The 16,113-nt window shown below is 47.4% G+C and overlaps 1 protein-coding gene across 1 annotated transcript in view; it reads left to right on the top strand.

The window, feature by feature from the left end:
* Window positions 1-16,113, top strand: part of SHFL (shiftless antiviral inhibitor of ribosomal frameshifting) — a 70,581-nt gene that overhangs the window by 12,204 nt on the left and 42,264 nt on the right. Inside the window, exons 2-3 of the mRNA XM_082255484.1 lie at window positions 12,432-12,573; window positions 15,616-15,665. Of these exons, the coding sequence (XP_082111610.1) occupies window positions 12,432-12,573; window positions 15,616-15,665 (192 nt within the window). The remainder of the gene's footprint in view (window positions 1-12,431; window positions 12,574-15,615; window positions 15,666-16,113) is intronic.

Here is a 16,113-nt window from a genome sequence, read left to right as displayed (position 1 = left end):
TTTCAAGGAGGAAAACCTCCGCATTCCAAGGTCCATGACAGGGGATTTTTAAGTGCCTCAGAAAAATAACATAATACAGTATATAAAAAGACCACAAACGTTATTCATACAAAATGTAAAAAAATACTATCACATATCTTTTTTTTTTTTCTCAGGCATGGCCTGCCAGATATGTCATAGTGTTTTTTTTCTCGTTTATATTCATGATTGGCTTTGTAAATGTGATATATCTATATGCTTATGTATTATGTGAATTTAATGCACTGCCTGTATTGTTTATTAGCTATTAGACTTACCGCTGAAAAGTGCATCCTGAAGAAGCCCCCCTTTTGGGCGAAACACGTTGATCCATATCCAATATACCATGCATTGGTGGCACAGAATGGTTATATTACATGTTTACAGTGTTGCTATTATATGTCCTCTTGGAATCCTATTTTGTATCAATAAAATTTGCAGTCTTTTTAAATACTGTATTATGTGTTACTTTTCTGAGGCACTTCCTTGTTTTGCTGGAACTGTGGACTAAACAGTTTTGTTTGACTTTGTGCTGAAGGAAGCTACTTATGTTACCTGTTCTGGAGGAACTGTTTGCTTTTACAAACGGCTGCTGGTAAACTTTGGCCCCGTATGATAGGGGATAGTTTACTAAAAGTTCATGGTACAATGGTAAACAACATTGTTACCTGGAAATTTTAAAAAAGTTAAGAGAATCGGTTCAGAGTAAAAGACAGAAAATCTGGCCTAAAAAGTGGATTCTCCACCATGACAATGCTTCTGCACAAACATTTTTATTTTTTTACAGCCCATTCCGGGAGTAATCTCTTGTCCACTACGCTATAGCGGAAAGATGGCTACAGCGCGGTCCCCCAGTTCTGGGAGGGCGTCCATGGACATGCTCCCAGAACCCTGCCTCCCGTGCACCCTCTGGGGCACATATCGGGCACAATCTGTGACTGCTGTGTCCTTTGGACACAGCTGATCACAGATCAAGGCAAAGAGCCAATCACAGCAGCCATTTACCATGTGGTCAGCTGTGTCCAATCACAGCTGATCACATATGAACAGACTTGCTGGTTATCAGCATTCCTTTCCTCACTCACTGTATTTGTGTGAGGAAAGGAGAGCCGATAACCAGCAAGGCTGTCAGCACATTGTTTGCACTGATTATTAATGCAGCTCCATCAGTGCAGCTTCTCAGGGACCATCAGTGCAGCCTCATCATTGCCCATCAGTGCAGCCTCATCATTGCCCATCAATGCAGCCTCATCATTGCCCATCAGTGCAGCCTCATCAGTGCAGCTTATCAGTGAACATCAGTGCAGCCTCATCAGTGCCTATCAGTGCAGCCTCATCATTGCAGCTTATCAGTGGACATCAGTGCAGCCTCATCATTGCCCATCAGTGCAGCCTCATCATTGCCCATCAGTGCAGCTTATCAGTGGACATCAGTGCAGCCTCATCATTGCCCATCAATGCAGCCTCATCATTGCCCATCAGTGCAGCTTATCAGTGGACATCAGTGCAGCCTCATCAGTGCCCATCAGTGCAGCCTCATCAGTGCAGCTTATCAGTGGACATCAGTGCAGCCTCATCAGTGCAGCTTATCAGTGCCCATCAGCGCAGCCTCATCAGTGCAGCTTATCAGTGGACATCAGTGCCCATCAGTGCAGCCTCATCAGTGCAGCTTATCAGTGGACATCAGTGCTTCCTCATCATTGCCCATCTGTGCAGCCTTATCAGTGCACCTGAGTGAAGGAGAAAAATTACTTTGCAAAATGTTATAACAGAAACAAAGAAAATTGTTTTACTTTTTCAAAGTTTTTGATCTTTTTTCATTTGTTTAGCAAAAAATAAAGAACACAGTGGTGAGCTCTATCTAAAAGTGATAAAAATGTCATATGGGTACAGTGTTGCATGACTGCGCAATTGTCATTCAAAGTGTGACAGCGCTGAAAGCTGAAAATTGCCCTTGGCAGGAAGGGGGTAAAAATGCGCAGTATTGAAGTGGTTAAATTATCATACTTATGCCATACTTGTGGGATCCCTGTGGAAGTGGAGAATCACTTTAATAGGCACCACTACTACAGTGATCCTCGCTGTCTTTCAGGTCACCCGTCGATATGTTGCTTTCTGATTGGCAGTTTAATCCTGGACAGACTGCGGCACCGCTGTTACCATGCTGCCCTATTCAATTGATGGCACTGCCCGCCAAAAGTATTGGAGGATTTTATTTTTGGAGCAATGCGGCTGTGGCATGTATACAACACCATCCGGGTTTTCTTTGCAGCCAAAAAGGGAGTGGTAAAATGGCATCTCAACTGCCTATTTTTATTACCCCCCCAACCACAAGTTTAAAGAATTCCGCCAAAGATTGTGCATTGCGATTGTCTTTGGTGCAGAGCGTACAGCACTGTGATGGGCCTCTGATTGGTGCACGGCGCTCACATTGCAATGATTGCATACACGGTGATTTCCCCTTTCGCAGTGTCCTTGTCTGAATGTAAACAAGTCTTCTCTGGCACAGAGCAAAGTTCTAAAGAAAGCCAGACCACAGCCAAGCCAAACACTGACTGTTGACAGATCCCTTTCCTCGCAGTGCAATTAATTAACCGTTTCATGTCATCATTCTGCCATTATATTGTTCAGACGATAAATCTGACGTTTTTGTTTGCACTTCTTTTTAACCACTAAAGCTGGCCATACAATATACAATTTCCTTTAGATTTAACTATGTAGTGCAAGGGCCTTCCTGACTGCATACAAATTAATTGTGTTAACGTTTGACCTCATATTATATGGTTTTGGTAAATCTAAAGGAAAATTGTAAAACATATGGCCAGCCTTAACTACCAGGGCCGTTTTTTCAGGTTTTGCACACGTTATAATGCACATTTTAGTGCCGTTCACATATATGCGATAACAGACATTGCATGTGATTCGGAGCGCACTGTTCTGCAAATCACATGCGATGTCTGTGTGATGCAAATTGGCTGAATTCACATCACATTCGGACACAACTCGCACAGGACTCTTTTTTGGGTCCACACCAGAATCGGATCGCATGGGTGTTCACACCTATGCGATTCGATTCATGTCCGAATTGACAGTTCGCACTGCGATATGCGAACTGATCTGGGGGTGTCGTTAACTTTGTATTGACACCCCCAGCGATTGGCATATGGCAGTGTGAACTGCCTGCGAGGCGAGTGTAATGTGAGAACCCGCTGTGGATTCGCAGGGTTCCCTCATTGCATATGTGTGAACCAGCACTTAAAGAGGAAGTAAACCCTCCTCTGCAACTTGTACCTATAGGTATGCCTATGATAAGACTTACCTATAGGTACTGTAAATATCTCCAAAACATGTACCGTTTAGGAGATATTTACCTTACATGCAGCCAGTGACATCACTGGTGCATGCGCTCTGAAGAAACTGCCGCTCGTGCATGCGCGAGAGTGATGTCATCGCGTCAATCAGATGGCCGGATGCCGCAAACCCAGAAGAAGGGCGAAAGAACATGTCACCCATGAGAGAGGTGAGCGGTCGGGGCTTCGTTCTAAGGTAAATATTTCATAATGAGCTAGCATGCGATGCATACTAGCTCATTATGTGTTTATCTTTCAGGTGTTCGTTTTTTTTTTTTTTTTTAATTCTGAGGTTTACAACCTCTATAACAGGGGTAGTGAATTAAAATTCAAGGAGGTCCGGTCACTAAAATTTTCTTCTGGCCGAGGTCCGAATCTCAAGCATGTGCCATGAAAGATTGTACGCTTCTACTTTCCTTTTTTTTGGCACAGCCACGCTCTATGATGCTTTTATTACTGTTTTCTCCACACGCTCTGGTAATACTCTGTAACTGTCCCCAATAGTGTTCCCCCTTACATCAGGTGCCCCTACCAGAGTGATTCATTACATTGGGTCCCCCCATAAAACAGTTGCCACTGTCAGGGTACCCCCTTATATGAGATGTCCCCATCAGAGTGCCCCCCTTACATCAGGTTTCTTCATCATAAGGCCCCCTTACATTAGGTGCCATCATCAGAGTGCCCCCTTACATCATTTGTACCCATCGAATAAGGTTAGAGTGCTCCTTTACATCAGGTGTCCTCTTAAGAGTGCCCCCTTACATCAGGTGGGGCCATCACAGTGCCACCTTAGATCCGGTATTCAGATCAGTGTGCCCCCTTACTTCAGGTGTCCTCATCAGAGTGCCCCCCTTAACATGTGCCCATCAGTGCAATCCCACTTACATAATATGTGCCCATCAGCATGCCCCATTTTTTATGTTAAGGGGCACTCTGATGGGTACATTTTATGTTAAAGAGGTTGTAAACCTCAGAAAAAAAAAACCTGGAAGACAAAGGCATAATGAGCTAGTATGCATCGCATACTAGCTCATTATGAAATACTTACCTTAGAACGAAGCCCCTGCAGCGCCGCTCGCTCACTGGTAACATGGCTGACATGTTCAGCTGTCTTACTTCCGAGTTCGCGTCATCTGGCCACCTGATTGGCCAGAGCAGTGAGGACGTCACTCCTGTGCATGCGCCCGGGAGCCGCCAATCATGGCACAGGGCACACGGGTTCATTCAGAGCGCATGTGCTGATAACGTCAAACGGTGCAAGTTTAGTAGTATCTACAGTACCTATAGGTAAGCTTTATTATAGGCTTACCTTTAGATACAAACACTACTTGGGGGTTTACAACCACTTTAAGGGGCATGCTGATGGACACATTTTGCTGTGCCCATCAGTGTGCCCCTTAACATAAAATAGGGGGCAGCAAACAATGACTGCACTTAAGATTGAGATAGGAGAAAAAAAGCACTATAGCAAGCTGACAATTAGTTAGCATTTTGATCCCTTTCAATGTCTCCTGCAACCATCACACACAGCAGACATAGCAGGCACCAGATGTAGGGTTTACACAGGTTCAGACATTGATCTCCCATCAATCAGCAGCAGTGATCACTTCTTACTACCTCCTTCACAGTGATCACTGCAACATCTCTCCCCACTCAGTGATCATAGTTTTCTAATGCTGTAAAAATAGTGACCTATTTATACACTCCACCTTGTTCTGCTGTAGTCCATTCTTCCTCCTACTCCGTCCTCGCCACACATCACCTCTCTATCTTCACACATTTCCCCTGCCTTACACAGACAGGAGGACGAGAGGCACAGTAGCTCTGAATAGAAGACGGAAGCTGCAAACTGGTGATTGGTTGCTTGGACTGCCCTTTATCTTAGCAACCAATCACTGGCTTGTTTAGCTTCCGCCCTCCCTCCAGAACTGTCCCTGCCTCCCGCAGTTGGGTCTGTGAAGATGAAAGCGAAAGCGTGACAGCTGAGAGAAGAACAGGCATCTAAATGGCGAGACCGCTGCGGGCCGGTTGAGAGAGTGATTGGGGCCGGACCTGGCCCGCGGTCCGCCATTTAGTGATGCCTGCTCTATAACTATGTATTGCGAGGGCCTTCCTGACTGCATACAAATTGTAAGTGTCTAGGTCTGACCTCATATGGTTTTGGTAAATCTAAAGGAAAATTGTAAAACATATGGCCAGCCTTAACTACCAGGGCCGTTTTTTCAGGTTTTGCACACGTTATAATGCACATTTTAGGCCTGAAGATTGGTGAACCCCCTCCCCCCAAACATTACATATTTTCTGAAAGCAAACGCCCTGGAAAATAAAATAACGGTTGCAGTTTTTTGGCATATGATACTAGCGCGCGTCTATCAAATTTTTAAAAGATACATTAAAGTTCATTTTAGTGCACGCAAACACTATGGGATGAATTTACTAAAGGTAAATAGACTGTGCACTTTGCAAGTGTAGTTGTTCCATAGCTTAGTAAATGAGGAGAAGCTCTGCTGACTTCTGTGGGGAAGGGAAATGAGGAGAAGCTCTGCTGACTTCTGAGGGGAAGGGAAATGAGGGGAAGCTCTGCTGACTTCTGAGTGGAAGGGAAATGAGAATCTCTGCTGACTTCTGAGGGGAAGCGAAATGAGAAGAAGCTCTGCTGACTTCTGAGTGGAAGGGAAATGAGGAGAAGCTCTGCTGACTTCTGAGGGGAAGGGAAATGAGGGGAAGCTCTGCTGACTTCTGAGTGGAAGGGAAATGAGAATCTCTGCTGACTTCTGAGGGGAAGCGAAATGAGAAGAAGCTCTGCTGACTTCTGAGTGGAAGGGACATGAGGAGAAGCTCTGCTGACTTCTGAGTGGAAGGGAAATGAGAATCTCTGCTGACTTCTGAGGGGAAGCGAAATGAGAAGAAGCTCTGCTGACTTCTGAGGGGAAGAGAAATGAGGGGAAGCTCTGCTGACTTCTGAGGGGAAGAGAAATGAGGGGAAGCTCTGCTGACTTCTGAGGGGAAGGGAAATGAGGAGAAGCTCTGCTGACTTCTGAGTGGAAGAGAAATGAGGGGAAGCTCTGCTGACTTCTAAAGGGGAAGGGAAATGAGGGGAAGCTCTGCTGACTTCTGAGGGGAAGGGAAATGAGGGAAAGCTCTGCTGACTTCTGAGGGAAAGGGAAATGAGGGAAAGCTCTGCTGTTTTTCTTCATTGCGTGCGATTGGGTATTCTTTATAAAGTGAAGCTTTACCTCATTTACTAAGCTCTGGGGCAACTGTACTTGCAAGGTGTGCAGTCTATTTGCCTTTAGTAAATCAAGCCCAAGATATTACCATTTTTTTTGTAAAATATAAAAGATGGGGTTGTGGCAAATAAATAGATATCTAACATGTAAAACTTAAAAAATTGTGTGCACCTATGAAACACCAACAAACTTCGATACCCAGAATTGTCCATAGGTGATGTTTTAAAAGCCTTTATTGGTTATCAGTTTAGAGTTAAAGTATAACTGAAGGCAAAACATGTTTGTGGTTTTACAGAGTGAGGAAGGGAAATGTCAAATTTTGGGTTGTCCCCAGAAAAATAATAAAGGGGAAATTTTCCAATGGGGACATTAGTTCTGATTACAATCAGGAATTCCCTCTCTTTTGAGGAATTTCCTTTCATTTCCTGTTTTGGCGATGGGACAGGAAGTGAGGGTAAATCTCCCCAATGTGACATAGATGGCAAAAAAAATTAAAAATTCTACTTTAACCGTTAACGATAGCCCCAGAATTATTGCTTTAACTCTGAAGTTCCTAGAGATATCTTTAATGTGTGGCACAATTGGTATTTTTGTATGTAGGTACACCATGCGTTTATATTCTTATGTGCGTGTATGTGGTGGCAGGGGATTTTAAGAAATGTTTTGTGTTGGTTTTTTTTTTTAAATTTATTATATGTTACTTTATTTTTTAACCACCTCAGGCCTGCGTTATAGCCGAAAGACGTCTACAGCGTGGCTCTCTTGTTCTCGGAGGGCATCCATGGACGTCCTCTAAGATCCACGCCCCCCGCGCATCCCCAAGGCATGCATCTGGTATGCTCAGATGATTGCTGTCTCCTTTGGAGACAGCTGATCACAGATTGCGGTAAAGGTCCAATCACAGCGGCTCTTTACCATGTGATCAGCTGAGTCCAATCACAGTTGATCACATGTAAATAAACTTGCCAGTTATCGGCATTCCTATCCTCACTAACTGTCACTGTGTGAGGAAAAGAGAGACGCCAACCGGCAAGTGTGACAGGGGACATTTACACTGATAATCAAGGCACTGGTCATCAGTGCAGCCTCATCAGTGCAAATCAGTGCTGCCTATCAGTGCTGTCAGTGCCCATCTGTGCTTATCAGTGCTGCCAATCGGTGCAGCCTCATCAGTGCCCATCAGTGCTGATTATTAGTGCCGCCTATCAGTGCCCATCACTGCTGCTTATTGGTGCCGACTATCAGTGCTGCATATCAATGCAACCTCATCAGTGCCCATCAGTGCAGCCTCATTAGTGGCCATCAGTGCAGCCTCATTAGTGACCATCAGTGCAGCCTCATTAGTGACCTTCAGTGCAGCTTCATCAGTGCACATCAGTGCCTCCTCATCAGTGCCCATCAGTGCCTCCCCATTAGTGCCCATCAGTGCAGTCTCATCAGCCCACATCAGTGCAGCCTCATCAGCGCACATCCCCGAAGGAGAAAAATGTCTTATGTCAGGGCTCGACAAACCCCGGGCGCCAGGTCGCATTTGCAACTAGAATTAGCGACCTGGCGCCTGGGGTGCCCTGCAGGAGGTGTCCTGTCCCTTTTGCGCCCCCACCTCCTCCTCGAGTGCACGGACTTCGGCGCCGTCCAAAAATTGAGACCCCGGCTTTTCGGCCTTCTTCTGTGAGATGAGAGGCTGGGGGAACTGGCGCCCTCTTGTGGTGGCCGGGAGTAATGCATGTTCTCAATGCCTTCCCATCTCCTTCCAAAGAGGAGAGGGAAGTTTTTTAAGGCTTCAGCTCTCTGTCCAGTTACCTTTGCTCAAAGGTAAGTGGACAGGGAGTGTGGTTATTATTATTAATTTATTTTTTAAATGTAAAAAAAAGAAATAATAATAATTTTTTCTTTTTTTTTAATTATTAACAAGAAATAAAAAAAAAAATTCTTTTTTTTTTCCAATTCTTATTATTAAAAAAAAATTATATATATATATATATATATATATATATATATATATATATATATATATATCTTTTTTTTTTCTCATCGCCATGCCACAGCCGAAGGCCCCTTTCACACGGGCTGTCTGATCAGGTCCGCCTGTCAGTTTTTCAGGCAGACCTGATCGGACCCTTCATTCTCCTCTATGGAGCAGTAATCTGCCGCCATCTGATCCTGTCTGCCAAAAACAGACGGATGGTGGTTCTATTTTCTATCCATCCTGTGGATCGGATCAGATGGCATCGGATGGAAAGAGACAGACAGTCTGTTTCCATCCAATTGCGCTATAGAGTAGAGTGGGGTTCTAGTCGTATTTATGTGTAAATTTAGTATCCGTTTTATTAAATAAAGCTTGGTTGTTAGTTTAAAAAAAAAAAAACTGGCTCCTAACTCTTTTAGATGGCTCCTAGATTTCAGGCAAATTTGTCAAGCCCTGTCTTATGTGCAAACTTTTATAACAGAAACAAAGAAAAAGTTTTTTTTTTTTTTTTTTTCAGAAATAATTTTTTGATTTGTTTAGCAAAAAATAAAAAAAAACAGTGCTGATTAAATACCACCAAAAGAAAGCTCTATCTGCCTCAATAAAATGTTAATTTCAGATAGGTACAGTGTTGCACGGCTGCGCAACTTTGTCATTTAAAGTTTTTGGGAATGCTCAAAATTAAACAGTTTCTGGGATAAAGCAGAATCTACATTTACGACCCTGAGTGGGATTTCCCTTAAAGCGGTTGTAAACTCATCTAAAAAAAAAAAAAAAAAAAAACCCTGCAGGAGAAAGGCATAATGAGCTAGTATGCATACTTACCTTAAAACGAAGCCCCGACATGGTCACCCGATCACCGCTGAGGGAGCTGTCATGTTCCCTCGGCGTCTCTTCCTGGTTCGGCGACTTCGGCGCTGTGAGTGGCCGGAGCTGCGATGACGTCACTCCCACGCATGCGTGCGGGAGTTACTTTCCGGCAAGGATCCAGCAAAGAGCTCTGAAGGTCCGCCGGATCTTCAGAGCGAATGCGCCGCAGGACGAATATCTCCTAAACCTTGCAGGTTTAGGAGATATTAATTATACCTACCGGAAAGCCTTATTACAGGCTTACCTGTAGGTAAAATGTAAAAAGTGAAGTATACTACCGCTTTAATAAGAATCCAGTGGCGAATCTGTTAAACGATACCCCAATATCCAACAAGATATTTAACCACATCCCCCCTGGCCTATAGCAGAATGATGGCCGGGGGGGGGCCCTGGTTCCATTATCCTGACTGGCGCACAGCATGGCGATCGGTAGTGTGGTGTGTTGCTATGACATAGGCTGTTTACCATGTGATGAGCTGTGTCCACTCACAGTGTAACCAGGAAGTGCCAGTTATCGGCTTTCATCTATTCGCGCTGACAGGGCACAAGTAGAGGAGAGCCGATTAGTGGCTCTCCTGACTGGGGGGGGGGGGGGGGTATATGCTGATAATCAGTGCATTGATTATCAGTGTAGACCCATCAGCTGTGCCAACCTGGGATGCCAATACGTGCCTATCAAAGATGCCATCAGTGCCCATCAGTAATGCCTTTCAGTGCCTCCTCGTCAGTGCCATCTATAGGTGTACCATTATTGCCCATTATTACCGCCTATCAGTGCCCATCATTACTGCCTATCAATGCCCATCATTGCTGTTTATCAGTGCTAACTATCACCATTATTACTGCCTATCAGTGCCCATCATTGCCACCTATCAGTGCTACCTATCACCATCATTACTGCCTATCAGTGCCCATCATTACTGCCTATCAGTGCCCATCATTACTGCCTATCAGTGCCCATCATTGCCCCCTATCAGTGCTACCTATCAGTGGCCATCGGTACCACTTATCAGTGCTTATCAGTGCTGCATAATAGTGCCTCCTCATCAGCGGTGCCCGTCAGTGCAGCCTCATCAGTGAAGGAGAAAACATACTTTTTTACAAAAATTTATAACAGAAACTAAGAAAAACTTTTTTTTTCTTAAATTTTCATTTTTTTTTATTTGTTTAGCAAAAAATAAGAAGGGGTTCTTTCCCCTTGGCAGGGTATGGAAATGATCGGGTGGATCGCTTTTGACAGGTGACTGAGAATCAACATCTCTCCTCCTCCCCACCTGTTTTTACCCTCCAAAACATCATATCACAGCCCCCTGACAGGCCCTCCTGCATAGCTATTCACTGGGAAGATCAGTGTTCTGCTGTTTCTTCTCTCCCACCAGCTCGTATGCAGCTGAGAACAGAGGAAATGTGATCACTTATAAAAAAGGGAAAAAAAGGTATTTATAGTGTTTTTTTTTTAAATATTTATATACAAATGTTTTGCCTTTCATTTCTATTTTAAATTGAATGAGTTGTTTTACAAGATGAGGGTTTCACTTTAGCTTACATTCCTATCCAACATTGATTATATGTGTCCACACTAAATCCTCCTCTTCTCTGAACTGTGGGGTGGAATTATTGTGACCTCTATTCAGACTTTCATTAGCTGTCAGATGATCCTGGCGAGCGCCGAGCATTGCCGTCTCCAGGTCTGCCTCCCGACAACAAAGTCCTTGAGTGACCTGTCATGGCACAATGTCAATGTGTTCAGGTAGGTGTTTTGGTATCCTTGTAAGTCAGCTTGTATATCAGGCTTCTTGTGGGATGTTTTTATATAAACATATGGCAGAACTCCATCACTCTTCACCCCAAACAAACCTCTCTATGGAAACACCTAGCTGAACTGCTCTGTAAAGAGAACCTAAACTAAGGACATTTTGAGACTGCTTTTTAAAAAGGAATGCTGCCTGCCAGTCCTGCTGCTCCTGCAGCTGCAATCCATCCACACTGAATAATCCATGAGGAAGTGGCCTACAGGACCACACAAGCTCCTGAGGAAGTGGCCTACAGGACCACACAAGCTCCTGAGGAAGTGGCCTACAGGACCACACAAGCTCCTGAGAAAGTGGCCTACAGGACCACACAAGCTCCTGAAGAAGTGGCCTACAGGACCACACAAGCTCCTGAGGAAGTGGCCTACAGGACCACACAAGCTCCTGAGAAAGTGGCCTACAGGACCACACAAGCTCCTGAGAAAGTGGCCTACAGGACCACACAAGCTCCTGAGGAAGTGGCCTACAGGACCACACAAGCTCCTGAGAAAGTGGCCTACAGGACCACACAAGCTCCTGAGAAAGTGGCCTACAGGACCACACAAGCTCCTGAGGAAGTGGCCTACAGGACCACACAAGTTCCTGAAGAAGTGGCCTACAGGACCACACAAGCTCCTGAGGAAGTGGCCTACAGGACCACACAAGCTCCTGAGGAAGTGGCCTACAGGACCACACAAGCTCCTGAGGAAGTGGCCTACAGGACCACACAAGCTCCTGAGGAAGTGGCCTACAGGACCACACAAGCTCCTGAGGAAGTGGCCCACAGGACCACACAAGCTCCTGAGGAAGTGGCCTACAGGACCACACAATCAGTGTTGTAGGGGAACTAACCTGTTGCTGCCCATGTAACACATACTGTATGAAACGTGCAGGTTCCGGTATGTCAACTCTTGCTTGACTCAGGATACTTTGGAATATTTGGGGGATGTACTTCTAAGGGGTACACAGTACGTGTCTTCTACATGAAGGGACTAGCACTGTTCAGGTATTCAGTGAGAAGCAACCACATGGACCTATTAGAATATAATGGCTCCTACCTGGGACCTTCTTCTGGAATGGAACAAGGTGACGGGTCAGTGTGAAGTTTGTTTCCAGTTTATTTGGATAGTTTGTTTTAGATTCCAGTATAACCACCAGTAGGGTAGTCCTTACCAGTGAGCACTCATTCTGTTTGTTCCTACAGCTGGAGAAGAGCGTCCGGAGACTGAGAGAGAAGTTCTACGGGCAAATCCCAATAGAGACAGCGGTCCACCTCATGAGGAAGTTCACCAACAATCACGATCAAGTGTGTCAGTACATCATCCTGTGCAAGGACGACCTTAATGGTAAGTACCGCAACTGACACTCTCATCCTTATATTGTATTTCTATCTGGGGTAGGTTCTGCTATTCAATATTACATGGTTACCTGACACCCACCGCTCTCCTCCGTCACCTCACACCCACCGCTCTCCTCCGTCACCTCACACCCACCGCTCTCCTCCGTCACCTGACACGCACCACTCTCCTCCATCACCTGACACCCACCGCTCTTCTCCGTCAACTGTCACGCACCGCTCTCCTCCGTCACCTGTCACACACCACTCTTCTCCATCACCTGACACGCACCGCTCTCCTCCGTCACCTGACACCCACCGCTCTCCTACGTCACCTCACACCCACCGCTCTCCTACGTCACCTCACACCCACCGCTCTCCTCTGTCACCTGACACGCACCACTCTCCTCCATCACCTGACACCCACCACTCTCCGTCACCTGACACCCACAGCTCTCCTCTGTCACCTCACACCCACCGCTCTCCTCCGTCACCTGACACCCACCACTTCCCTCCGTCACCTGACACGCACCACTCTCCTCCGTCACCTGACACCCACCACTCTCCTCCGTCACCTGACACCCACCGATCTCCTCCGTCACCTGACACGCACCACTCTCCTCCTTCACCTGACACCCACCACTCTCCTCCGTCACCTGACACCCACCGCTCTCCTCCGTCACCTGACACGCACCACTCTCCTCCGTCACCTGACACCCACCACTCTCCTCCGTCACCTGACACCCACCGCTCTCCTCCGTCACCTGACCCGCACCACTCTCCTCCATCACCTGATACGCCGCGCTCTCCTCCATCACCTGACACGCACTGCTCTCCTCTGTCACCATACACGCACCGCTCTCCTCCTTCACCTGACCCGCACCGCTCTCCTCCGTCACCTGACACCCACTGCTCTCCTCCGTCACCTGACATGCACCGCTTTCCTCCGTCACCTGACACGCACCACTCTCCTCCATCACCTGTCACCCACCACTCTCCACCGTCACCTGACACCCACTGCTCTCCTCCATCACCTGACCCGCACCGCTCTCCTCCGTCACCTGACACCCACTGCTCTCCTCCGTCACCTGACCCGCACCGCTCTCCTCCGTCACCTGACACCCACTGCTCTCCTCCGTCACCTGACATGCACCGCTCTCCTCCGTCACCTGACACGCACCACTCTCCTCCATCACCTGTCACCCACCACTCTCCTCCGTCACCTGACACCCACTGCTCTCCTCCATCACCTGACCCGCACCGCTCTCCTCCATCACCTGATACGCCGCGCTCTCCTCCGTCACCTGACAACCACCGCTCTCCTCCTTTTTCTGACACCCCCGCTCCCCTCCCTCACCTGACACTCATCGCTCTCCTCCTTTTCCTGACACCCACCGTTATCCTCGGTCACCTGACCCGCACCGCTCTCCTCCATTACCTGATACGCAACGCTCTCCTCCATTACCTGACACCCACGATCTCTTCCATCACTTGACCCACACCGCTCTCCTCCTTTTCCTGACACCCACCGCTCTCCTCCCTCACCTGACATTCACCGCTCTCCTCCTTTTCCTGACACCCACCGCTCTCCTCGGTCACCTGACACACAACGCTCTCCTCGGTCACCTGACCTGCACTGCTCTCCTCCGTCACCTGATACACAGCGCTCTCCTCCATCACCTGACACTCACCGCTCTCCTCCGTCACCTGACAACCACCGCTCTCCTCCTTTTCCTGACACCCACCGCTGTCCTCCCTCACCTGACACTCACCGCTCTCCTCCTTTTCCTGACACCCACCGTTATCCTCCGTCACCTGACTCTCCTCCATCACCTCACACCCACCACTTTCCTCCGTCACCTGACACGCACCACTCTCCTCCGTCACCTGACACCCACCACTCTCCTCCGTCACCTGACACTCACCGCTCTCCTCCGTCACCTGACACCCACCGCTCTCCTCCGTCACCTGACACCCACCACTCTCCTCCGTCACCTGACACCCACCGCTCTCCTCCGTCACCTGACCCGCATCACTCTCCTCCATCACCTGATACGCCGCGCTCTCCTCCATCACCTGACACGCACTGCTCTTATCCGTCACCTGACACGCACTGCTCTCCTCCGTCACCATACACGCACCGCTCTCCTCCTTCACCTGACACCCACTGCTCTCCTCCGTCACCTGACATGCACCGCTCTCCTCCGTCACCTGACACGCACCACTCTCCTCCATCACCTGTCACCCACCACTCTCCGTCACCTGACACCCACTGCTCTCCTCCATCACCTGACCCGCACCACTCTCCTCCATCACCTGACCCGCACCGCTCTCCTCCATCACCTGATACGCCGCGCTCTCCTCCGTCACCTGACAACCACCGCTCTCCTCCTTTTTCTGACACCCCCGCTCCCCTCCCTCACCTGACACTCACCGCTCTCCTCCTTTTCCTGACACCCACCATTATCCTCGGTCACCTGACAACCACTGCTCTCCTCGTTCACCTGACAACCACCGCTCTCCTCCATTACCTGATACGCAACGCTCTCCTCCATCACCTGACACCCACCGATCTCTTCCATCACCTGACACCCACCGCTCTCCTCCTTTTCCTGACACCCACCGCTCTCCTCGGTCACCTGACACACAACACTCTCCTCTGTCACCTGACCTGCACTGCTCTCCTCCGTCACCTGATACACAGAGCTCTCCTCCTCACCTGACACTCACCGCTCTCTTCCATCACCTGACCCGCACCGCTCTCCTCCGTCACCTGACAACCATCGCTCTCCTCCTTTTCCTGACACCCACCGCTCTCCTCCCTCACCTGACACTCACCGCTCTCCTCCTTTTCCTGACACCCACCATTATCCTCTGTCACCTGACTCTCCTCCATCACCTCACACCCACCGCTCTCCCGTCACCTGACATCCACCGCTCTCCTCCATCACCTGACACGCACTATAGATAACTTAGTTTTATTTCTATTACTCCACCTTTCCTACATAATACCTGTTTGCTTTAATTGTACATTTGTATGTTAAAATCCCAGATATTGATCCAGATGACAGAAGCAGTTTGAAAAAGGACAAAGTTGCAATGGTAAGCTGTTTATTTCCTTATTCAATGATAGCAATGTTCAGAAACCTGTAGAATTAAAGGATAACTAAACCCAAGAACAAATAATTAATATTATGCAGCTTACCAGTCTTTAGTTGTGGTGGTTGCATTAGTTTTAATTTTTCAGACTAAGAATATTTCCAGCAAATACAGAAAATACCTGTTCATTTTCAGAAATGCGGTGTCCTTATTATGGGCTGAACTGGAAGCATAAAACAGTGTTATCTTTCTTGTCTAATGGGCAACTAAAAAACTATTGCTTGCAGTGGGGCTAGGGCCACACTGCAAGGATTAATTGCTTGTGTAGGTCTAGGGGAGCAGTATAAGGAGATTTATTTACCTGATGATACTCCACTCCTCCTCACCACTAGATTGGTACCGACAGTGTCTGCACCCTCACACTTCATCAGTCTAGGTTCCTGACATCATT

Source organism: Pelophylax lessonae, assembly GCF_965119305.1.
Source record: "Pelophylax lessonae genome assembly, chromosome: 4".
Lineage (NCBI taxonomy): Eukaryota > Metazoa > Chordata > Amphibia > Anura > Ranidae > Pelophylax > Pelophylax lessonae.
The sequence above is the reverse complement of the archived record's forward strand: the minus strand, read 5'-3'. Positions and strand labels throughout refer to the sequence as shown.